The sequence below is a fragment of the Dryobates pubescens genome, chromosome Z (genome assembly GCF_014839835.1).
Source record: "Dryobates pubescens isolate bDryPub1 chromosome Z, bDryPub1.pri, whole genome shotgun sequence".
Lineage (NCBI taxonomy): Eukaryota > Metazoa > Chordata > Aves > Piciformes > Picidae > Dryobates > Dryobates pubescens.
In genome coordinates this window covers 5,794,456-5,820,892 of record NC_071657.1, presented here as the reverse complement: position 1 = coordinate 5,820,892, position 26,437 = coordinate 5,794,456, and the positions used below count along the sequence as shown (strand labels likewise).

The window sequence follows — 26,437 nt, the reverse complement described above, 5'->3', positions numbered from 1 at the left end:
ACCCCTGAGTCTCCTCTTCTCCAGGCTAAGCAACCCCAGCTCCCTCAGCCTCTCCTCGTAGGGCTTGTGTTCCAAACCCCTCACCAACTTTGTTGCTCTTCTCTGGACTCGTTCCAGCAAGTCAACCTCCTTCCTAAACTGAGGGGCCCAGAACTGGACACAGTACTCGAGGTGCGGCCTAACCAGTGCAGTGTACAGGGGCAGAATGACCTCCCTGCTCCTGCTGGCCACACTGTTCCTGATGCAGGCCAGGATGCCATTGGCCCTCTTAGCTGCCTGGGCACACTGCAGGCTCATGTTCAGTCTACCGTCAACCAGCACCCCTAGGTCCCTCTCAGCCTGACTGCTCTCCAGCCACTCTGACCCCAGCTTGTAGCTCTGCATGGGGTTGTTGTGGCCAATGTGCAGAACCCAGCACTTGGATGTGTTAAATCTCATGCCGTTGGACTCTGCCCATCTGTCCAACCTGTCGAGGTCCCTCTGCAGAGCCTCTCTACCCTCCAGTAGATCAACTCCTGCCCCCAGCTTGGTGTCGTCAGCCTACAACCAGCCATCAAATCATAATTACAGCCTGTATCAGAATTTCTAAGTAACTGGGTATCTTCTCTGATCACTCACTATTAGTTTCACTTACAGCATGCCATATTTTCATGACACTTGGCATGGCCACAGTTCACCTTTCAAAAGATAATCTATTTTACCTCTACTTAACTCTGCATCATGGTTTATGTTTTTGTTCAGAGGTGTGCAAACTGTCTGTGCCTGTAATATGTTACTCTTAAACAGTCCCTTAGCAAATTGTGTGATTTCTGCGCATTTCTGCTTTAACCTTCACCCTTCCAGTAGATTTTTTAGATTGTTTATCTCAAAACACAGGTGTTTGGATTTCACAATCTAATTAGCAAGAATCAAATGCAAACTGTATCCCTAAAGAAATTTCCACTAGTTGTTACATGAAACTTTGAGCATCCCACAGATCTTCCTGAGCACAATACCTTGTTGATTTCAATAATAACCTCCTTGAAATAGTCATTAGTTCTCTTCACTCTCTGTACAAGGCTTGTCAGCCATTTCTGATCACTTCATCTCTCTTTGGGGCTGGTCTTCAAAAAGACTAGGATTACAGGAAGATTAAAAAAAAAATCCCTAAAATAATGAAAAAAAAATACTGACTAGTATGTTTATATAGCACTGCAAAGCAATGTTTTGTTGAGAGTTCTTCATATCTTTAAATAAGTTAAATGGAACAGTGTCATCAGCCAGTCTTTGATTATTAATTAATGTAAAGGTACACCAGAAATTGCTGTCGTATTCTTTTGGGTTTTAGAATACAAAAGGTAGTAAATCTGGTGCCTTTTTGAATTGTTTTGTTTGTTTCAACTTGTATTATTAAGTAAGAACAGAGTTCTAGGGCATTCTGTGCTCTTCAGTCACAATGTCTGTTGTTCAAGGTACAAATCTCCGTTTTACCCTCCCAGAAATTGTTCCTACAGGCTTAATATCAGTACAGGTGCTAGAAATTGTTCATACAGTCTTACCATCAGCACAGGTGCCTGGGAGTGTAGCTTATCTTCTCTTGCAGTGAAAATTATGTTATGCAAACCTTTGGATCAGAAAGAACTGCCAGGCCTGTTTCCATTTTAGCAGTATTGCTTTCTGAATTTCTTGGACTTACTATTCCAGTACAGGAAGGGAACCTTGGCAGAGAATGAGAGCCACTGATTTTCAGCTTTTGTAGTGTCTTGAAAAATCCCTTAAATGCAGAAAGCCAGAGGACTGATTAGGATAGGTGGATGACAATCAGGAAAGATGATGATCCCTCTTAGGTTAAGAAGTTAGGTTAAATTAATCTCACCTTTCAACTTCTTCAGATGAAACTTCTGGGAAAAGCTCTTCCCCATAAACACACAATCACTTTTTCAAGTTCCTTTGAAACCCTTATGGCTGTGCAATAGAAGGTCATTTCAGATACTGTGTACTTAAGAATGTTAAAATTTTCCACTCCTGCTCTGCCTTTTCGGAATAATGTTAATACCTCTCTAAATAGAAGGTCAAAACACTTGTCTCCAGTGGGACTTGAAGCACTGTTAACTGTTACTGCCTCAAAACAAGCTTCTCCTAACCAGCAGCACCTAAACACTTTCAGACCTCCAGAGGGACCAGATTTAAAGGCAAGGTAAAGAGCGTTGCTTCTTCATCCCTCATACACCAAGCTGGTCATCTCATTCTCCAAGTCAGGTTGGTCAAGCATGATTTCTCTGCTGCTGCTGATTTCACTGTTAACACATCCATCACTGTCTTATCCTTGGTATGTTTGAGAGTGGTTTCTAGGATGTTCTTTCATCAGCTTTCTACAACCAAGGTGATGCTTATCAGCCTGGGTTGGGTTTTTTTGATCTTTCTTCCTGGACTTCTGGAAGACAGAAGTGACATTTTCTCTCCTGCAGTCCTTAAAGACTTCCCTTAGATCCCATGAGCTTTCAAACATAATTGCAAATGGCTTCACAATTGCATGGGCCAGCTCCTTCACCCCTGGTGGGTGCACCCCAAGACTGCCAACCTATTTGTATGTGTCCAGTTTGTTTAAATGTCCCCTAGTTTAATCATTCTTCACCAAGAGTAAGCCTTTCTTATTCCAGACTTTCCATCTGTTCTTAAGGGCCCTAGCATTGCTAAAGGCCATTGTCAGTAGTGAAGACGGAGAGAAGGCAGCATTGAGCATCTCGGCATTTGATGTATCTTTTATCAGCAGGACCCTTGTAGCAAGTTCACATTCTTCTTGTTGAAGTACTTCAGTAAAACCTCCTTGTTCCCTTCATATTCCTTTTAGCCTTTGTTGCTTTAGTCATAAGTAATACAAGTTGTCCTTCCTTGTGTATATTACATTTTCTTGCTGGATTGGGCAAATTCCTGTTACTGTCACATACTTTTCCTTTCTCATGCTCCTCACTGAAATTTGAAAATCAGGGCTTAGCTCACTGCTTGTTTCAGGACAGAAAAAAAATTAAAACAAGTAGTGAAAGTTTTCCTTTTTCTCAGCTATATCTTCATTCTGCATCTTGAATACTTTGTGCAAATACACAGCATTTTGTCCTTGGATTTACTCTGCCAACAGGCACATCAGTTCTTCGTCATAAGGACATCCTCTTGAAATCATTTTGCATTAGGCCCCGCAATCGCCTGGACACGATTATTATGCACAGTCAACAAACTGGGTTCTCCATAACCCAGCCATGTATCAATCACCACTGAGATTCCAGACATTTAGAGGAATACCAGGGGCCTTATGTCTGCTAAGATACTTCCAGCATGATTGGATTAGTAAAGATTTTACAAGTTTCAGGTAGGCTACAGAAGCACTGCAGTGACCCTGTCCACTTTTATTATTCTGACTTGAACACGGAGAATGGAAATGGTAAATTAATTGCCCTAGCACCATTTAAATGACACTATTTCTGTAACCAAGTCTTTCTGTCTCATTTAAATATGTGGCTAGTGAGTTCCTAAGTGAAAACAAACTGCTCTATCTCCATCTCAAGGAAAGTTAAACTGATTTATAGGAACTGAGCATCTGGCTTCTATAAATTCCAAGTTGTTTAGCTGGAATACATGGCATATTTTATGATAAAGAGGACAATTCCCTTTACTGCAAATTTTCTACTCCATATTGTCTGGTAAAAGGCTGTACTCTGTGGCTTGATAACTAGACAGAAAATAGTAGGCAGTAGGAAATCTCTGTATGAATTAATATGAATTCCACCATTCCTAAGAAAAAAAACCCATACTCTAATCACCAAGCAATGGGCTAAATTTGTAGTATAATGTTACACTGTTCCCTCCTTAATGAACCTGATGGCATAGGCAGAACATTTGGCCAAGATATCAGTGGAAAGGAAAAGCTGAACCTCTTGAAACAGCATTTTGTGCTTTTTTATGGATACAATCATTTTTTTACTATCCCCATAGAAACTAGCTCAGAAAAAAATTATTATCGTAAATCTAACATTCAAACATTAATAAGAGTAAGCAGAGTGTGACCCTTGGGATGCATTCTTTTTATAACACAGGGTAATGTTTTATTGAGCAATGGATGGATCCTTAATGAACAATAATGTTCATGCTTTACTCTGAAACATTGCTCTTGTTTTAGGTCTCCTAGATTCTCTATAGAAAATTTGCATCCTAGCCTAATGATTGGAAATCTGCAGACATCTTTCAGGAGCTATGTATTTTATTTTAAAATACTGTATATTGAAGTAGAATTATGGAGATTTTTGCTGTTGCATGCTTTCTTTTCCTCTCCTTATCATGAGCCATTCAATAATAAAATCACATTTCATATTCAAGAGTACCACAATATTGGTATTACTCTTGTGAATCTAGTTCTCATTCAAACCTTGGAAGGAGTTTGTTCCCACTCAAAAAGGTACATTATATACTTCAGGAGCATGGTCTGGGAAGATAAGGTTCTCAGGCCCAAATAGAAAGGCTATAATAATACTGTCTGATAAGCTTTCCAATAGGAATGCAATGTGATTTATTTATGGTAATTAGTTCAGTTAGTTAGAACAATGTGCTATCTGTGGCAGCAAAAATGAGACCACCATCTGCCCTTCACTTGTGCAGAGGTGCTGGGTTGCAGCATATGGTGTGATGCCACATATGAGGGCAGATGCCACCCGCCGCTCAGTGTTGTGGGGCTGCCACCATGTGATGATGAAGGTGACAAGCATGGAAAGCCTCATGCTGATGGTTGCTGCAGATGTAGTGGCACACTTCACTCATAAGAGAGAAGTATCGATATGTTTACTGATAGAAAACATCAATTTAACAAAGTTTGATAATAGATCTGACAGTGGTTAAATAAGATAGGTGGCAAAGTACGCTTGGTTATTTCCTGCACAGAGAGGACAGGGTCAGACAAATTTGTCAAGGAGACCTTCCCATTGAGCCATCCAGTTCAGAAAGACCCCTCTGCTCTCTAAACCCCTTCTCACAGAGTGGTCTAGGTACAGCTAGATCTAATCCCAGTCCCAGACTTGGTCAATTGTGGCAATGCCAGCGACGAGCAGTGTGAGCAGTCTGGCAGTGCAGGCCTAGAGCCTGAGATGGTGGTAGGCCATGCTCAGCATGAGTGCAGAGCCAGCTAGCAGTGTACCAAACAGTGCTGTGCCTGCAGCGTGTAACTAAAACAAGGCACTGGTAGCTATAAACACAGCAAGTTGTCTTGGGACAACAGGACATGGACCTGCATCAACAAGCCTCGCGTGTCATCAGTAGTTGGACCGATAATCTCTAGTAGTGTGATGTGTGGTCACTCCTAGGGAACCAATGAGTCCATGCCAACAAGGCACTCCGAGTTTGTCTAAGTTGTAGAAGTTCCCTTGCTACACACTTCTGCCTTTCCTATCCCTTCTTCCGTGCTTTGCTTTACTGTGCTATACTCACACTGTAGGCCTGCACCATAGGCCTGCAATACTGGAACAGTAAAGGAACAATACTCGATCATACTGGTCAGCTGTATTGATTCCAGTCTCCATCGTCCCATTAGTCAATGATTTATGTCCAACGGATTGTATATGTGCAATCAGTCCTTCATATAAAATTAACTAATATTTTAATGTTTAGCATGCTGTTGATCACTGAGAATATGTTGTGGTGGTACCTTGAGGAGTAACCTTGAAAGGTCTCCCTACTCGGGTTGCTCAGTGGGTCCTGGACTGTCCACTGTGTACGGACTAAGGTAACTAGTTTACAGTCATGTCTACGGTCAACTGGAGAAGTTAGCTTCTTCCAGATTTGGCTGGAGTCAGATATTGTCCAAGAGTGTAGTTAGGTGGGCACCTTGTTCATGATAGCCCTTGGCTATTTTATTCTTACCTGTCTCCTCCAAATCAATGTGGCAAACATATGTAGCAGCCCTCGTGACCAAATGAATCCATTATGGCAGCCACAGGTGGTTATCACTTGAACAGGGAAATGCTGGGGAAGAGGAGAGTGGGAGCACATTGTGACAATGATAAATGGATGCTCAGGTATAATGTCAAAGTGACACAGTACACCAGTCACCCTTTATTACTAGGTGTGCCTTTACTATTGAATACTACAAGACATGGTAAATACACTTACCAAATACCACACATTGAGAGCATTAGAATAGAATAGAATTAACCAGGTTGGAAAAGACCTTCAAGATCATCAAGACCAACCCATCACCCAACACCATCTAATCAACTAAACTATGGCACCAAGTGCTTCATCCAGTCTCTTCTTAAACACTTCCCGTGGTGGTGACTCCACCAGCTCCCTGGGCAGCTCTGCTACTTTACTTTTGACTTTGTACTGCTTCTGGGTATAGTTCTGTCATCTTTCCTCCCATTTTCAGTTTTGTCCACTCCTGTCCTCAACTTTTTGTCTCCTCCTAAGGGATTACTGTTTTCCAATGGCCACCCCCAATGTGTAGGTGATACATTGTGGTGTCTGGGACACATTGCCCCACTAACTATGTGGTCCTATCCTATATCTCTTTGGCTTTTCCCCAGCCAAAGGTCCATTAGTGGATGTCCCCAAGGTCTCTGCTTCATTCTGACCTCATGCCCCAGATGTCTTACAGCAATTGTGACATTAGCAGCAGTTACATTACATAATCTAACAGTGCTGTATTAATCTAACCATAGAATCAGTTCAAACTGGATGAAAGTGCTCTAGGTGTCATTTAGCTGAGTTGTGCTTTGAGGTAGGCTTCATACTGTGACATCTTCAATGACAACTTGCTAGCCACCTCCCAGTGGCTGGGCAGAAAAAAGTTTCCATTTTTTAAATAAGGGTTCTTGAAATTACTGACCTTCGTTTCTCTTTCCCTGTGGGTTTGGCTGTCATTCAACCTGCAATGTGTTCTTCCCTTCTTTTTCCACACATGCTCAAACTACTTTGGTAAATTAAACACAAGCTGTCCATTATTACTGAGTTGTTTCTCCCCCTCCCCCTCCCCCTCTCCCTTCCCCTCCCCCTCCTCCTCTCCCTTTCCTTTTTTTTCTTTGTTGAAACAATGGGAGAAACAAACCAACAAAAAAAATCAAAGAAGATACTTAATTTTCAATAAGTAGTGTTTACTTCCATGCTTGCCTCTAGAAATTAAACCACCATGCACCACACATCATTTCCCTAAACCACTCTTTGTTGACACAGGGACTGGTTTTTTCACTGAAAAGACTCTTGAAAATGTAGTCAAATACTAACATCTTCAGTGCCTATCTTTTGCTTTACAGCCTATTTTCAAAGCCCAAGCAAGACAGGATTTTATTAAGAATAAGTTTGTTAATAGGCCTTAATAAAATAAATAATGTTCAGCATCTTCCCACAGAAGCAAACTAAATAAAGCCATTACCCTCACAAAAGCCTGAGGGAAGAATTAAAAAACAAACAAAGAAAGAAAACCCAAACAAACAAACAAAAGAACATCTTTATTATTATATGGTTTCACTTCCAAGAATCTCCTTTATTCCTTACAGTTACAAGGTCAGGCTTCTTCCAAAAATGTGTCATGGGGATCTCCCAGAGCTGGATTCTTGTCTTCTGCATCAGGCCTTCCTCATGGTAAAATGAGAAATACTACCTTGTTCTACCAAGGTTTATTCTGAGTATAAATTAATTCCTGGATCTTCCTGCATAGCTGTGCTAAATGTCAAGGGTTTGATAGTAGAAGTGAGGCTTGGAGGTGTGGCTGCAGAGATAGCTTCTATAAGAAGCTCTCCCTATGTCTGGTAAAGCAAATGACAGCTGGCTCGAAGACAGATCACCACTGCTGGAGCCTGAATCAGTCAGCAGCACTGCTAGCACCTCTGGGGTAACATATTTAAGGAAGTGTAAATACTCTTTTCAGGGACAGCTGTGAGAGAAGAGTGAGAAAATGTGCAATCAGAGAATCAATAAAGTTGGAAAAGACCTCAAAGATCATCAAGTCCAACCTGTCACCCAAGACCTCTTGACTACTAAACCACGGCACCAAGTGCCACGTCCAATCCCCTCTTGAACACCTCCAGGGACGGTGACTCCACCACCTCCCTGGGCAGCACATTCCAATGGCTAAGAACTCTGTCTGGGAAGAACTTTCTCCTCACCTCCAGCCTACACCTCCCCTGGCACAGTTTGAGACTGTGTCCTCTTGTTCTGGTGCGGGTTGCCTGGGAGAAGAGACCAACCCCCTTCTGGCTACAACTTCCCTTCAGGTAGTTGTAGAGGGCAATGAGGTCTCCCCTGAGCCTCCTCCAGGCTAAACAATCCCAGCTCCCTCAGCCTCTCCTCGTAGGGCTTGTGCTCAAGGCCTTTCACCAAGTGTTGTAGAAACAACTTTGCAGACTTCAAAGTGACCTCCCTGTCCTTATCTTGACCCATGAGCTTTTTATTGTATTTTCTACCCCTGTCCTGTTGGTGAGGGGCAGTGATAGAGCATCTTAGTAGGCACCTGGTAATCAGTCAAGATCAATGCATCAACAGCTGCACATTCCAGTGGTTGTGTCATTGAACTCTTGGTTTTATGTCTTTCAGTTGGCTGAATAAAGCTTCACCACTGCAGTGTAAAAGAATCTCAAAATTCCTGTTCTGGCTGGGTGGATTTTATCTGAACAGAAGTTGACTCTAAATGGTATATACTTGGGTTTGGATTGTTGGGTTTGGGTTTATTTTTGACCTAGTAGGCAACTGTATACAGGAAACTGTACAAAATTGTTTTATATAACTTCAGAACCATCAATGTATAGAGCAATGCATTTGAATAATGGGAAGCATGCATTAATAGACTGAAATAGGATGTGCTTTGGCAGGGCTGTTGGACTCAATGATCTCTGGAGGTCCCTTCCAACCTCTAATGCACTGTGCCACGGTGATACATTTCACGAGCAGTGATTCCCATTCAAAAGGAAGCCAAGTGGCTTTACTCACTTGGTTTCCATTGCTCAATATAGGATTGCATCTGCTTCTCCTTTGGAGGGAATTTTTGTTTAACTTGGAATTATGTGCAACTGTTTGGTTAAAAACTGCACCCAGGGGATGCTTCTCACTAAACCAGATAAATCAAGATCTGCCTTCTTTACAAGACAAAGGTAGAAGGGGTAGGACAACATTCACAAAGATTATCACGCAGACAATAAGAAGGCAAAAAGGGTGGAAGGAGTAGGACAAAATATACAAAGGTTCTTGTGTAGAAACCAAGAAGTAAAAGTGTAGAGAATGTAATTACCATGCTGAGGAGAAACAGTTTGATTAGCAGAGTTTCTAAGTAACTTAAAAAAACCCCACACAGGGTAAATTGGGTTGTGCTAAGTAGATTGTGTTAAGCACATTTTCCCCATTATTCTGTCAAAGTCTTTTAAAGAAGGGAGGAAGAAAGCATCTGGTTTTGTAAAGGTTTTCTTTTAGATAGATCAAATGTAATTTTTCTAAAAGAGGAATAATCAGTATTTCAGGGATGTCCACTTGCAAGACATAGGTATGCCCAGGTGGCCAAGAAAGCCAACAGCATCCTGGCCTGTATCATCACTAGTGTGGCCAGCAGGACCAGGGAAGTGCTCATGCCCTTATACTCAGAAGTGGTGAGGCCACCCCTTGAATCGTGTTCAGTTTTGGACCCCTCACTACAAGAAGGAGATTGAGATGCTGGAGCCTGTCCAGAGGAGAGCAATTAAGCTGGCGAAGGGTCAGAAGAACAAGTCTTAGGAGGAGAGGCTGAGGAAAAAAAGAGTCTGGAGAAAAGGAGGATGAGGGAAGAGAGCTTAATGTTCTCTAGGACTCCCTGAAAAGAAAGGCAAAGGGGTACTGAGGTGGGTGTTGATATCTTCTTCAAGGAGAGGAATGGCTTGAAATTGTGCCAGGAGAGGTTTAGGTTGGCTATTAGGAAACAATTATGTACTGAATGAGTGGTCAGACATTGGAACAAGTTGCCCAGAGAGGTGGTGGAGTGGCCATCCCTGGAGGTGTTCAAAAACCAGGTAGACATGGCACTTCAGAACAGGGTTTAATGGCTGTGGTAGTGATAGGTCAGTGGTTGGACTCAGTGATCCTAGGGGTCTTTTCCAACAAAACCAATGCTATGATTGTTTGTCTAAGTGGTGTTAAAAGAAAAGATTGTGCCTTGGTTCTCTATCAGTGTGCAAACAGGAAAATAAAGAAATCTTGTTGCATTTGAGCCAGACAAGTCAGGAAAACAAACACTGCATGGTTGGTCTCAGAGGCAGAACAAGGGAGATGGTCTCAATAATCAAGCAATGATGTTACACCCTGCACATCTTAGGAAGTTCCTCTTTGTTTTGCAGTTTCTAAATTGCATCTTTAACCATCAGTATGGGATTTCTTTCCTATTCTGTGCTTGCTAGGGCTTTGTTCAGAGTCGTGTTTCCTTGCCGCTTCACATTGCACGCTGCTGCTGAAGCCAGAAAACTGGTGGATTAATTGGACTGCTGATCCTACTCATGTAAATGACAATGTGTTACAAAGAGGCTTGCAGGGTGAGAAAGCCTGTCAGAATGGACGACAATACACTGAGTTTGTCAAAGGAAATAAGCATTAAAAAGTTGGAAAATTACTGAAAGTATCAGTTAAGATGATGGATCTAAAAACATGGAAAGCTCAGAGAATGGGAAAGGATGAGGACAAAGACAGGAAAATAACTTTCCTAACAGTAAGGCCTGTATATAGGAGGGTAAAATCCTCCCCTGTGTGTGAGACAGTCTAGCTATGTATTGTATGGGTGTTTCAGCGTTCAGATTTAACACCAGCCAGATCCTTCCCAAGTTTCTGCATGAAGTTCAGATTACCTTCAGAACAATTCACACTGGTGGAGGAACAGCCTATGGACAGCGGCTCTGGAGCAGGGGCTCAGACCTGCTATATGGGGTGAAGGACAGGGAAGTGAAAAGCACACTATTCTGATGAACACTTTCTAAGGTAAATAAACAAGCAAGCAAAAAACCAAATCCTCTTGTGTACCTTAGATGGTATTGCAGCAGGTTCTGGCAGGCAGGATTGTTTTTTTTAAGATACTGTACTCTTGGCTGTTGTTTTTTCTCTTCTGGAATTAATGTTCTTCATAGGAGGTTCTATGGTGCTGTGTTGGATTTGTGTTGAAAGCAGCCTTGGTAGAGCACAGATGTTTTAGCTGTTGCTGAGCAGTGCTTACACAGAATCAAAGTCTCTTCTACTTCTCAGACTGCCCTACCAGTGAGTAGGCTGGGAAAAAAGTTAGGAGGGAACACACCTGGTACAGCTGACCCCAAATGAACAAAGGGATACCCCACACTCTATGACACTATGGTCAGATGTAAAAACTTGGGGAGGAGGAAGCGTGCCATTGCTCAGGGACCGGCTGGGCACCAGTTGGCTATTGGTGAGCAATTGGAAGGGATTTTTTATCACATCACTTTTCTCATGCAATAGCTATGAGACATTTCTGTTCTGTTGTGTCTTGTGAGATAGAGGATGGAGAATTTTTTTTCTTTCAAGAAGTGCAAGTTTCTTTCATCTCTCCTTACTTGATGGGGAAAGCACCATTCATGGATTGAGAGTGTCTAGTGAAAGAAATTATTGGCTGGACGGGGAGACTGGGCCTGTATTTATATTTGTAATGGAATAACAACCAGGGCGTTTTTGTCAGTGCTTAATTTAAGGATCATTATTTTCTGTTGGCTTTAGAACTCGGCAAAACATTTTTGCTTATAAGCACATCAAATAAGCTCTGAAGGGCTCAGTTTTGACTGTTTTGTTCCCTTGTGTAAGGCACAATTTTGTATGTGTGTGCGTGTGTCAATCATTTCTTTTATGAGTAACTTGCAACTATGCATAAAATATCTAAAGCATTATATTGTATGAGAAGGACTGCAGCTGCAGCACCTTTGGTTTTGAATAGGACTTCTCTTGTAGGGTGAGTGTGTGTCTGCATAATTGCATGTAGTCTTAACAGACAAAGTAACTGCATCACTGAGAGAGAAGAGCTAAGGCTTTAGATGTTGGTCTTCACTCGCAAAGGAATTTATTCTTCTGAGGCTTTGTGCTAGGATATTTCCACTCAGGTTATAGCTGTTCATTTGTCACTTCTCTTTTAAGTCAGAAAGGTGTGTCAGCTATTGGACAATTGGCCACCATGCACAGAGGAAACCATCATGATCCCAAGAGCTTTGTTTCTAATAATAATTATTTTTTTCTCTTCCTCGTAAATGAGATCTTTTGAGACAGGATCTGTCGATCACATCAACAGATTCTTATTACAGCAGGTCTGATGACTTCCTTTTGTCAATCTCAGGTCATGTCCTTTGTTTTTTTAATGAGATCTCTTCAGGAATCAGGTCATGTCCTTTGTTTTTTTAACGAGATCTCTTCATGAATTTAAATTTCTTAACTACTTTGTTGTTAAAGCCCCACTGATGGCTTGTCAAAAGAACTCAGTGACACTGGTCTACTTAAAAAACATTATTCCTGTATTAATGTTGCTAATTCAAAATGAAAGTTAAAAATCATGTAGTCTGAAACAATTGTGGAATCTGGGCTGGGAGTAAATGATGTAAAAGATGGGTATAAACTGCTTCTGCAGTCTCTGGCAGGTAAAGGTCAGGCTGTCCAATGTCTGCATTAGACAGAACTTTGACATGATATCTTCCAATAAATACTATGCTAGCTGAAATTCTCCACCTCTAGTTTTATTTTGGGCTAAGGGTAGAAGAGGGTCACAGGACATAACAAAATGCTGCCAAATCTTAACTTAAGAGGTCAGAGAATCGAATTATTTGGAAAAGTGCCTTATGGACATGGACAGAAGGAGGGCAAATGCAACAAGGAGATAATTAGTGATCCTCACTTGCATAGCTAAAATAAGGCCAAGTGATATGTTGGAGTCCTGTATGAGGTGCCAGGGTTGATTCTAATTGAATATGGATGCAAAAGTCTAAAAAGTGTGCTTGATTTCATTCACAGGCTGTTGCTAACATTGTTATATTATTCTGAGGACTAAACGTTCTGGCTTAAATGTTAACTGTGACTAAAAATACCTTCTTTTTTACCCATAGATTATGATTTTCAGGTTAGACTACATACCTCTTTTATCTGGACACTGTTAACTTCCTATTTTGTTGTCCTGGTGGGGTTTTGTGTTTATTTGCTCCTTTGTGTTTGCTTTTGTGGTTGTTTTTTTTCATAACACTGCTGAAAAGTGTTACCTGAATTGTGAGGACCTCCTCGTCCTCAAGCTCTCCAATTCAGCTAATCGGGGGGGGGAAATAGAAGATGGATTTTAAATCACCATATTTCACAGAAAGCATACTTCACAGTTACTTCAGTGCTTGTAGTCTTAGATACCTGCTCTCTCTCCTTGCAGATTCTTTTTCTTTATGTGAAACCTGTTTTTACTGTTCAAGCATTATCCAGCATGTCACAATGAATGTCTGAGCTGCAGAGATTTTTGATCAAAGCTTCTCTGTTACTACGTATTTGACACAGGGAGATCTCTATTTGTATGTATCCAACACAGGAAGACCTCTTTTGAAGAAGTCAGATGATTTGTTACTTGTTCTTTCCATATGAATACACTTAACTACTTTTTTTCATTACATTGCAATTGTCTTTGTGAGGTTTCCCCCACTGCAGGAGATGACATTGTTCAGGACCTGGGCAGAGCTATGTGTGCTGGACTTCCAAATCTCTCAAGGTTAAAGAGAGAAAGCCTCCAACAGAACAAGTAGAGAAAGAATTGGCAACCACCACTCTCTGGGCTCGGCCCTCCAGCCAGTTCCTAAGCCAGCACAGAGTGCTGCTGTCCAAACCACGAGCTGACAGCTTAGCCAGCAGTTTGCTGTGGGGGACGGTGTCAAAGGCCTTGCTGAAGTCCAGGTAGACCACATCTACAGGCCTTCCCACGTCCTCCAGATGGGTCACCTGATCATAGAAGGAGATCAGGTTGGAGAGGCAGGACCTGCCCTTCCTAAATCCATGTTGGCTGGACCTGAGCCCTTGGCCCTTGGCCATCCTTCAGGTGTGCAGTTATTGCCGCCAGGATAATCTGTTCCATCACTTTCCCTGGCACTGAGGTCAGGCTGACTGGCCTGGAGTTTCCAGGTTCCTCCATCCGACCCTTCTTGTGGATGGGGACCACACTGGCCAGTTTCCAGTCATCTGGGACCTCTCCAGAGAGCCAGGGCTGGAGGAAAATGATGGAGAGCGGCTTGGCCAGCTCATCTGCCAGCTCTCTCAGCACCCTGGGATGGATCCCGTCCGGTCCCATGGACTTGTGGGTGTCCAAGTGGCTCAGCAGGTCCCAAACTAGTTCCTCATGGATTACCGGGGCAATGCACTGCTCCCTGACCCCATCACCCAGCTCAGGAGGCCACTCGTCCTGAACTCCTCCTGCCTTACTGTTGAAAATTGAGGCAAAGAAGGTATTGAGGACCTCGGCCTTTTCCTCATCTTCAGTTATAATGTTCCCCTTCAGGTCCAACAAGGAGCGGAGGTTCGTCTTGACCCTCTTTTTAGCATTCATATATTTGTGAAAATGCTTTTTTAGTATCTTTCACAGGGGTGGCCAGCTTGAGTTCTAACTGGGCCTTTGCCTCTCTAATTTTTTCCCTACATAATCTAACAACATCCTTAAACATATCATGAGAAGCCTTCCCCTCCTTCCAAAGGTGATACAGCCTCTTTTTTCCCTTAAATCCTCCAGGAGCTGCTTGCTCATCCAGGCCGGTCGCCTTCCCCACTGCTTCATCTTTTGGCACATGGGAACTGCTAGTTCCTGTGCCTTCAAGGGCTCCTATTTGAAGTAGGTTCAACCATCCTGGACCCCTTGGTTCCAGGGAGGGGGTTGAGGCCCCGTCCCTAGAGGTATTTAAGAGCAGGCTGGATGAGGCTCTGGCCAGCCTGATCTAGTGTGGGGTGTCCCTGTCCATGGCATGGGGATTGGAACTAGATGATCCTTGTGGTCCCTTCCAACCCTGACTGCTACTATGATGCTATGAAACGTGCTCAAAGGCACACACACACCTGGCCCTCTTGGGCTCCAGGACATGTTCAGGTAAGCCTGGGCAACATGGGCATTTTCCTGAAAAAGCAGACCTGCTGGCTCCTGCCCCATTGTCTGATTCAGAGCATTTCTGGGGCTTTTTGTCCCTTTTGGGACAGTACTTAGGAAATGCAGCAGGACCTGGATCTTTATAACAAGAGCTTCCCAAACCTGCCAATATCTTATTAGCAAGGCAATGGGAGTCAGCCTGAGCTGACCCAAGCTAGGCCTGCTGCCTGGCATGACTTCAATTGAATCCGCTGATGTTCACACTCTGCTGCCCTCTTACCAACTTCTAAATGAAAGTGCTGGCTGCAGCAAAGTATTATGAAGTTCAGATTGTAACATGAGAGGCTCTCTGAAATGCAGCATGGACAGAATGAGTGTGTGCCTTGAGTTGGAACCACACTGGTCAAAGGTCTTGCAGCTCACTGGCATTGCCCAAGGGAAATGCCATAGGGGTTCCAAGGCCTTGCTTTGCTTATGACTCCCCAGGAATGGCCAAGGAGACACACTTCACACTTCCTGCCTGCACAGCTGCAGATTGCAAAGCTGCAGAGGGATAGAATTTCTTGCAATTATTCCATGGTACAGCCATGGAGACCTGTTAGGGAGCCTTAGTTACAGAATCACTGAAAACACAGCCCTCCACATCAGCTCTTCTGCCAACGTGCTCAGCCCAGCTCTGTGGGAACTGAGCAGTCAGCGACCTATGCCCACATTTCCCAACAAAATGAAGCACAGGCACAGATGGAGCAGTTGCTCAAACACTCTGATTATTTATCTCAAAGACAACAATTATTTCCAACTATGTACAGAGGAGAGATGCTAGAAGGCATGGACACCATAGAAGAGCTGACATTCACTGTCCAGATGGTGACACACAGCTGTGGTGTCCATGACATCAGTCTGGGAGCCCTTCCAGGAGCTCCTCCCGAAGCTGCTCACACTGTCTCAGTGCCCTGGCATGGGCATCCGGATTCTGTACCAGATGCTGCAGTATGTTGTATGGCTTAGACTCTTCAAAGTGTTTGGGCAAGTAGATCTCCTCAGGCATGTTTTTATTGCCAAAGAAGAAGTGGTTGAGCTCTTTCCGTTCCAGACAGCGGTGCAGGCAGTTTAGGATATCGCCTACGACCTGCCGGAAGCAGTCCCTTCTGCACCAGCTGGACACGGGCCTGGTGTTCAGGAAGTGCATGACAATTGTCTTCAAGGTGTAGGGAGAGAATTCTGTGTCCTTCAGCATGCGGGTGCAGAGATGCAGGCATCTGAGATGGAAACTGCCCTGTGGCACCTGGCTGGTCATATGGCTGAAGAAGATGCTCTCTGCCACAGCGTAGCTCAGTTGCCATATTGTGCTTAGGGCGTAGGGGTCCTCTGCACTATGGCTGGTGAGGAAGATGTCTGTACATCCGAGCTGCACCCCAAGGATCATCTCAACATAGAGGGGACTTCCAGAGTCGCTTGTCAGCCTCAGCTGGCAGGTGCGTTGGCTGTATGGCAGCACCTCCATCTTGTAGTGACGAGCCCGAGGCAATGCCACGCAGGCTTGCTTCACCAACCTCCGGAACCAGAGGGCAAGTTTCTCCACATCTAGGTACAACTCGGTGCAGAGGAAGTCCAGCATATATGGTGGCCGATTTTTCATGCGCACGTGATGCTTGGGGCTGTGGATGAAGCACAGCATGTTCCGGACCCTGCAGGCACATTCCAGCACCACACGGATGCGGTAGTCCCTGGCTGGAATCCGCCCCAACGTGGCAAGCTCCCGGTGGAAGCTGTGCCCAGCAGGGGGCTCCAGGGGCACAAGCAGTTGGTAGACAGCGTCGTCTGCCTCACAGGGACTCCAGCCTTCGAAGGCGCTGCCCACACCTATGGCAGGCTGCAGCACTGGCACGAACCTATTTGAGAGGCGCGTTCGCAGGAATCGCAGGAGGTCATCCACCAGCTCCTTCACTACCCTGCTCCTGGACATCATTATCTGCCCAGGCCACTCAATGCACCCCGAAGTAATCCTGTTTCCTTGCTGCTTATTTTCCACACCTTCTCTATCACTGCCTTCCTCTTCTTCCTTGTCCTTCTTGTCTGTGTTGTTGTCCAAGATCTCCTTCTCGCTGCCACCAGAGTCTGCTTCAGGCCTTGTTTTCCTGAGCCACCGCCAGAGCCAAAACAGGAGGATAAGGACTCCAGCAATGGCAGCAAAGAGCACAGCTCCCCAGGTCATGATGCTCTGCTCCTCAGGGCTCTGCTGCATGATCATGGGCACCAGGTTCCTGCGCAGCTGGCTTCTCCTCTCCATCTCCTCCATCAGGCGAGTCATCTCCTCGTTCATCTCCTGCTCCTGCTCCTCCATGCGCTTCCAAGCAGCCTCATCCAGCTTCTCAAGAACCTTCCCTGAGTACAGGAGGAGGCCTTGCAGAAGCAAAGTGAGGAACTTTGGAGCAGCCATGGCCTGCAGGAGAAGGGAGAGAAGGGATTCAGTGGGGCTGGGAAGGAGGGAATTAGTGGTGGAGACCAAGCACAGGAGCAGCAAAGTATGGGTACAGGTAGGGCCTCAAGGGCTGCAGGCATCTGGCATGCTGCAAGGGTCTACATCCAGCCCAGCATCAGCAGCACCCAGCTCAGGGTGCTCCTGTGAGCACCTGCTGTGTCAGTGCAGGGTGACGCCTCCTACCCCCCAGGGAGCTACCTCTCATCCACCCTCCCCTCCTGTAGGAATCCTGTCTACCAATCCTGCATGCAAATCACCTTGTGATTGCATTGTGAATTGAGATATGGCCCAACAAAGGGTAACTGGACTGCAGCTGGCCTACAACCATGACCCAAGGGCCCAGCATGGACACCTTCAGGACAAGATCATTTCCAGCCATCAGACACCCCAGGAAGGGAGGATGGTGATACAATGGACTCACCACCTGTTTCCTGATGAGTCTGTGGGCAGGTAAATGGAGAATGAGGAGGCGGACACACACACACACACACACACACACACACCCCCATCCATCCAGACCCCTCCCCAAACACAAAGGAATACACAGAAAGATTTCCTGGGGAACCATAGCTGGCTACTTACCTAAGGATGATTTGCTGGGACGATTTCCTGGGGAACCATAGCTGGCTACTTACCTAAGGATGATTTGCTGGGACGATTTCCTGGGGAACCATAGCTGGCTACTTACCTAAGGATGATTTGCTGGGACGATTTCCTGGGGGACAACACCTGGGCACTTACCTAAGGACTAAAAGCTGTATAAAAAGACTTGAGTAATACTGGCAAGACAGAAGCACGGAGACGGCACCACACGCTGGAAACATCACGGGGCAACACAACAGATCTTGGACTCCGAAAACCCTCTCTGCCCCTCCGACCGCTGCTAATATAATTCCTTTCCTACTTTCTCCTTCTTCTCCCTATATCCATTCTTTCTCTCCCTCTCTATATTCTCTCTCTCTGTTTCTGATCCATCCCCTTTAGTTGTGTAATAAATAGTCTAGCTGTTGATAGTTTGGCCTCCTTTGTGCCTCTCGTTTCACAACACAGGAATGGTCAAAAGAACTGAGTCTCTTTCCCTCTCCGCACCGAGACACCTCCCTACACCCACACTTACCGTTAGCCGAAGCTCTACTGAGGCACTGCTGCCCAGTGCCGCAGTTAGAGCTGCTCACCCATTGTGATGTCACAAACCATGCAAGGTGGTGATGCCACGACCACTGGCTCAGTTCAGTGACTCACAGACACCCAAGACAGCCAAAGCCCTGACCCCTACACTGTGGAAACACAGCTTAGAGAACAGAGTTCCCCGTGATTTACTTTGCCAGGCAGACTGAAGCCCCCATAGAGTCTTATGAAAAATCATCACAGGTGACGTGATCCTTGGACTGGTTGGTGCTCCTTGAGAGCTCCGCCCTCCAGCCAGTTCCTAACCCAGCACAGAGTGTTGCTGTCCAAGCCCCAAGCTGACAGCATAGCCAGAAGTTTGCCGTGGGGGACGGTGTCAAAGGCCTTGCTGAAGTCCAGTTTGTTTAACATATGATGGAAACAATACTTTGCTTTTTTCTTAACCTGTTTCTGTTTCTTCAACTGTTACAGTGGGCACGTGCCTTTAGGTGAGCATTCGTGGCTGAGGTGCACATGGGACCTGTCTGGCCATATGGCTGAAGAACTTGCCCTCTGCCTCAGCGCAGCTCTTAGTGCACACTGGGGGGGGGGGGGTACAGGTGTCTTCTACAGGCTGGCTGCTTAGGGAAACTGTCTGTATCACCTTGCTGCACCCCAAAGAACATGCCAGGATAGAAAGTTCTCCTGGAGTCCCTTGTCAGCTGCAGCTGGCAGGAGCCCTGGCAGAGGGGCAGCACCTTCGTTTTGTGCTGCCATGCCTCAGGCAATGCCACCCCATTCCCAAGTTTCCCAACCAAACGAAGCCCAGAAACAGAAGCAGCATTTGCTCAAACACAACATTTATTTACAGCTTTGCATGGAGGAAGGAATGGAACCCTTGGAAGAGGCAAGGGCGGTCAGTGTCCAGGTGATGACTGGAGTCTCTCACGCAAGCCTGCTTGCAAAAGCCTCTCCTGCTGCATAAGTGCAGAATTCTGTCAGTGGATAATGAGCTGATTTTCTTTAGGGGCTGGAATGCATCCTCTGGGGGGTGCTCCTGAAGTGCCTCAGTCAGCTGAGCCAGTAGCCGAACGCTGTCGGCGCGGCCTCCACGGCAGTGCCAGAGGTGCCGCGCGGCGGAGGGAGGCGTCCGTTACCGGCAGCCGGAGTCCGAGCTCGCTGCTGGCCGGAGCTGAGGCGACACGCAGCTGGCCAAGCCGGCAGCAGCCGCCCGCTTCGAAACGGCGCAGAGAGCGCCGGCGGCACCGAGCCCCGGCAGCGGGGCGGGTCAAGGGGCGGCGGCGCGGCAGCTGGCACGGGCAGGGCGAAGCCTCTCTGCCAGCTCCAGGTGTGAGCCGCTAAGCTCAGCTGGGGCTAGGGGGCTCTGCCCTAGTGCTCAACCGGCGGAAGAGAGGCCAGATCCTCTGTGGTGCATCCACGCTCTGAGCTCCCCGAGACAGGAGAAGGGACAGCCTCTAGAAAGAGCCCAGGCTCAAAGGGAATGGAAATGTGCCCGTTGTTAACAAGAGTAGAAAAGAGGACCCTGGGAATTTCCAACCAGTCAGCCCCGACTCTGTGCCCACGCAGAACATGGAAGAGATCCTCCCAGAAGCTCTGATCAAGCTTCCTGAGCACAGGGAGCTGATTGGAGACAGCCAGCGTCTATCTGGACTTGTGCACAGCCTCCGGACACGGCCCCTGTGCAACAGCCGTTCCTCGACGCACAGAGAGAGATTCAGCATTTCCTCCAGCATGGCATTTAGGGGCAGTTTAGCACAGGATACCGTCCCAGAGGGAACGGGCTCTGTACTTGATGCCGTGGTTGTACCCTTCGTGCCTTCACAAGCCTGATGAGAGGGTGGTAATGATGCTATTCCTGGTGCAGACATGACACCTGATTGTGGTAGAGATTGTAACGTGTCCGCAAGCTGGCTGACTGGAGTTTGGATCTTCGTTGTTAGCATTTCGGGTTCCTTATGCATGTATTGTGCACATACTACAGTCTGTTTTCTTAATGAGCGCTATTCATGAGATCAGAATTATCCTACCTGCCAATTCCTCTTCTCTCAGCAGTAAAAGTTACAACTTTCATTTTTTAGTATGTTTTCAATGTTTCCTGTTTTTACTACAGGTGTTCTCCTTTTATGTGCTTCATTTAATCCATGCCTGAATAATGTTTTCAGTTCTTCAAGAAATAGTTTTAAGAAAAATGTCTTTGTCTAGAGTTGGACCAGGGACTGACTTTCTTTAATCTTAACGTCCTGAGAGGTGCAAGACACGGACCCATAAGAGGTCTCCTGTGTATGTGGAATATGCTCTTCCATCACTTCAATACATTAGGTGCAATCCCTGTCTCATTTTTCAGTCTTTAGTGGCTAATGCCTTGTCAAAATGCCATCGTTTCCAAATTTAATCCCTTTTGACTAAGAGAAGGGAAACAAAACCCTCTTTGTGGCCACTTTTCAGTTATTTGCCTAATATTATTATTTTTCCCCTTTAAATCCTGAGTGGAAAAATATCTGCCTGCCTGCAAGGTGTTTACAAGAGAATTGCTGTAACGAGAGTAGCCCTTTGACCGAGAAAAATGCCATGAAAACCACAAGATAATGCTCCTATCAGGAGGTGTCCAAAGAAAGATTGGAGGTGGCACTTGGAGCCATGGTTTAGTTGCCAGCTGGTGTTGGGTAATAGGTTGGACTTGCTCATCTCTGAGGTCCTTTCCAACCTGGTTGATTCCATGATTCTGTGTGAAAAGAAATGTGGGCCAGAGGTATGTGGAGCAAGGAAGAAATCTGTTAAAAGGAGCTGAGATTGCTTTTATATAGTATGGAGTAGAGCACCCTATTATAGGATCTTTTAACAATTGTGAAGCATGAGTTTTAGGGTTGCTCTCCACATCGCTGTTGCAGGTGGGGTTTAGCACCACTTCAAGAAAACTCACTAATTCTTCATTTGTTTGTTTGAAGTGTGGTCCCGTTGCTGGAGTCTGGTGTAGCCTCAGGAGAGGCTGTGGGTTACAATGCTTTGGGCCCTTCCCTGTAGCAGTGAGCTTTGAAGCTTTCAGTCTCCATGTAAAGGGCAGACACTCACATCTTGGTGCCGAGTCTTTACTCAGGGAACCCGCTGTATATACTGCATTACATCTCATCTCTTATGTATGTAGACAATAGTCACAGTGGCAGCTGGAAATCAAGTCTGCAGCCACGACTGCTGCACGTGGCAATGAGCCCAATACTTTGAGAGAAAGAAGCTCAGATTCATCAGGACATTTTGACTTCTTTCCTGAAATAGCTTGTGAAAACTGTCTGAAAGTGTGCCACTAATCTGCTATTCCTGAAGGTGAAGGTCTTGTAACGGCAAACAGATTGGTTTAAATGTACAGACAGCCAACACTTTGTTTTGTTTGTTTGGGGTATTCTGTGTGATGTTCTTGTTTGGTTGGGTTTGGGGGTTTTTTTGTTCTAGATACAGCTGGCATGCAAGGAACTGGTACTAGTCAGCCTTTTGGATGTATCTGCAAGGAGAAGGCATCTACGTGGCTTGTCACAGAGGAGTGATGGAGCAGCATTTGAGTGAGCAGAGAACTGTTTCTCTTTCTCTTATGCTGAGCAGTGTTTGAAAAGAAGGAAGGTAACCTGGAAGCTGAAGTCACCTTTCCTCAATATGTTAGTATAAAGAAGAGTAACATGTAGTCTACAATTCTGAGGAGGAAAAACAATTACAGGTCTATTTCCCTCCATATGCCTGCTCAAGCAAATGACATTGTGATGGCAATAGGCTATTTCTAAGGTGTTGTTACCATCACAAAATTGAAAGTTGAGAAAAGTTTTCACTTGACTTGGTCAAAGATGTCTAAGTCTTCTACGTAATGTTAGATCCATTACAAAGTTCTCCTGTGGCCAAGGGCTTTTTAATTTTCCTTTATTGAAAGCTACTTTATCACAGTATCACCAAGGTTGGAAGAGACCTCAAAGATCACCGAGTCCAACCCGTCACCACAGACCTCATGACTAGACCATGGCACCAAGGGCCACGTCCAGTCCCCTCTTGAACACCTCCAGGGACGGCGACTCCACCACCTCCCAGGACAGCCCATTCCAATAGTGAATGACTCTCTCAGTGAAGAACTTTCTCCTCACCTGGAGCCTAAACTTCCCCTAGTGCAGCTTGAGACTGTGTCCTCTTGTTCTGGTGCTGGTTGCTAGAGGGAAGAGACCGACCCCTTCCTGGCTACAACCACCTTTCAGGTAGTTGTAGAGAGCAATGAGGTCTCCCCTGAGCCTCCTCCAGGCTAAACAACCCCAGCTCCCTCAGCGTCTCCTCACAGGGCTTGTGCTCAAGGCCTCTCCCCAGCCTCATTGCCCTTCTCTGGACACGTTCAAGTGCCTCGATGTCCTTCTTAAACTGAGGAGCCCAGAACTGGACACAGTACTCAGCGTGTGGCCTAACCAGTGCAGAGTACAGAGGCACAATGGCTACCCTGCTCCTGCTGGCCACACTATTCTTCATGCAGGCCAGGATGCCATTGGCCTTCTTGGCCACCTGGGCACGCTGCTGGCTCATGTTTAGGAGGCTGTCAATCAGCACCCCCAGGTCCCTCTCTGTTTGGCAGCTCTCCAGCCGCTCCCACCCCAGCCTGTAGCTCTGCATGGGGTTGTTGTGGCCAAGGTGCAGCACCTGGCACTTGGATTTGTTGAATGCCATCCCGTTGGACTCTGCCCATCTGTCCAGTCGGTTGAGGTCCCTCTGCAGAGCCCTTCTGCCTTCTAACAGATCAACATGTGCTCCCACCTGGGTGTCATCGGCAAATTTGCTGATGACTGACTCAATCCCCTCATCCTGATTATCAGTGAAGATGTTAAAGAGGATGGGGCCCAGCACCGATCCCTGGGGGACGCCACTGGTGACTGGCCGCCAGCTGGATGTGGCACCATTCACCACCACTCTCTGGGCTCGGCCCTCCAGCCAGTTCCTAACCCAGCACAGAGTGTTGCTGTCCAAGCCACGAGCTGACAGCTTAGCCAGAGGTTTGCCGTGGCGGACGGTGTCAAAGGCCTTGCTGAAGTCCAGTTGATGTAAGTCAGCAGAAAGAATATAGCCATCTGAGTAGCATCTAAAACACTACTCTCACTGTAAGATCAATAAAAAACACCAGGAGCTGACATTACAGTTACGATTGATAGCGCCAATAACTGCAGTCACTCATCTGACCTGTGATTTTTCACAACACAAAAACACGTTTCCTGCTTTTGTACTATGCCAGGCTGGATTCTTTAGATTATTACACCTGAGTAAGAGTAATATGATGATAGAGTATCAGGCTCGATACTGTTATCACTGAATTAGAGAAGAAGAGGAAAATAATATGGTGACTGCATGTACTTTGGCAGACACAGTGTACATAGTACACCGGACACAGCAGTATGTATTTAAGTCAATACATGGTTATTGACTTTAAAAGGTATCTGGGAATTATTCCCTGCTTTAAGCTTTTATTGTAGGCACCCGTGCAAAATTGCAAAGTGATAGCACTCATTTTCTCAGTGCTTCTGCAGGCTGTGTGGAGTTTATTGATTACTTAAATCATATAAAGGAAAGGAAATACTTTTATTTACTCTACTCTTTAAAACTTACTGAGCAGGGAGGATTGTGCATATTATAGTTGTGAGATCTGTTGGGACAGGTTGGACTTGATGATCCTTGGGGTCTCTTCCAACCTTAGTTATACTGTGATACTGTGATAGCAATCAGAGCCAAGGAGGCAGTGCTGCCTTCCTTAAAACACACAGAGATATAGGGAAACCAGTGTGAAACCAATTAAACATACCCGGCAATAATAAATTTGCTTTTAAGTATCTATAAGTAGCTTTGGTATCTCTGTCCCCATTGATAGTTTATTTTCTGGTCAGGTGCGCCATTGATTGTTCTGCACTGAAGCTATTTTTTCCTCAGTAGCTTTCCAAACTTCTCCTTGCCTCAATTTTCTACAGATACAAAAGCTGAGCAAGATTATGTGAAATGCTGCTTAGCAACAGCCCTGTTCCTAAAATGATAATGGCTGAGCACTCCATGTCAGTATCTCTTGAAGGAAGTCAGATATTCGTCCCTTTGCTCCACAGTGTTTCAGGACCTCTCTCTCCTCCACTTCTCCTCCTCTTCTCCATTAAAAAAACCAAAAAACCAAACAACAAACAAAAGTAGAATGAAAATTACTCACAATTTCACACTATATATTGTGCTGCCACATGCAACTCATATGTTATTTAGATTTCAGACATCTGTATTTCTCTGTGTGAAAACAAATCCTTATGTTTTATCTCCCTGCAGAGTGGGAAAAGGTACCTAAAAGCACTGACCTTCAGGTACTGGAAGGCTGTTACCAGGTCTCTATGGAAAATAGCAAGGGATTCATTCTTAATCCATTCATCTCTCTTTAAAACACAAAGAGTAGTCCATTTCCATTTCTGCTATAATTGTCCATATAGAAACACTCTTTTTTTTTTTACAACAAATTAACTTGCCACTTAAGGGAAGAGTGCACATCCTCTGCAGAAGAGATGACAGGTCCTGCAGGGGAACAATTTGAACAAACACTGACAGAATAAGAATGACAAGGAACATAAACAGACACAGAAGAGGCAGAAAGCCTCAGAGAGATCAAAAAAGCATTGGCAAAAGGCAGCAAGTCACTGTCTGCTGTAAGGCAAAAAGAGGCTCAAAATGGGAAAAAGTGCATTCTCTGTGTGAGCCCTTGGCTGTGTGAGTGCAGAGGTTCACTGGCTTCACCAGCAGTGGAACAGTGAACATACACCAACGTTTCTAGGAGTTTGTGATCAAGCAAGTCCTCTAGGAGGAGGGGGGGATATAAGAGAAAAGAAAGAAAGCAGGACAATAAAAGGCAAAGACTGTCAAATCACTGACAAATGTTTCTTATTATGAGGAAAAATTGCCTTTAAGCAGTGGTCCAGATGTAACAAGCACTTTGTTTTCCAAGAGACATCTGCTGAATACAAATGTTGAAGCAATTCTTCTTGTCCCATCTGCCCTGTGATGGGAGAGCCAACATGCCACTGATGAACATCTAGATCCAACTCACCAATAGGTCAGGCAGGAGCACTAGAGAGATGCTCTTTGCCACTGTAGCAAGCAAGTTTGTGTGGCTAATGCTCCGTTGAAGTTCAAGTGGGTTAGCACTGTGAATAACAACAAAAAGGGTTTTGTAAATGTTAACAGCAATAGAAAAGTCCTAAGTAACACTGGTTCGTTACTCAACGAGGTCTGCCACCCCACAAACAGACAAACACAAAGCAGAGATATTCAATATCTTCTTTGTTTCTGTGTTCCACACCGATGATGGACTCTGAGAGCCCTGGAGTCGTGTGCAGGAAGACTCTTGGCTGAGATGATGATGACAGAATTGTGGAATCACAGAATTGCTTGCACTGGAAGAGACCTTCAAGATCTACTTCCAACCCCCCTGCTATAGGCTGGGGCACCTCTCACCATACCAGGTTGCTCAAAGCCTCATCCAGCCTAGTCTTAAACACTTCCAGGGATGATACAGGCACAGCTTCTCTGGGCAACCCTTTCCAGTGTCTCAGCACCCTCACAGTAAACAACACTTTCATAATGTCCAATCTAAATCTACCCTGCTGTAGTTTAGGACCATTGCCACCTGCCCTATTGCCACATGCCATGATACGGTCCTGGCTACCTCTGAAGGTGCTCAATGCTTGCTGCTGCACCTGGATGTTCACAGATCTACGGGATGTGATGGGATTCCTCCCAAGGTACTGAAAGAG

General features: G+C 45.3%; 1 protein-coding gene across 1 annotated transcript; it reads right to left on the bottom strand.

Moving 5' to 3' along the window:
- Positions 1 to 15,941: 15,941 nt before the first annotated feature.
- Positions 15,942 to 17,261, bottom strand: LOC128899511 (inositol 1,4,5-trisphosphate receptor-interacting protein-like 1). Its single transcript, XM_054178913.1, has one exon. It carries the CDS (start codon positions 17,259 to 17,261, stop codon positions 15,942 to 15,944), a length of 1,320 nt encoding a protein of 439 aa, XP_054034888.1.
- Positions 17,262 to 26,437: the final 9,176 nt, after the last annotated feature.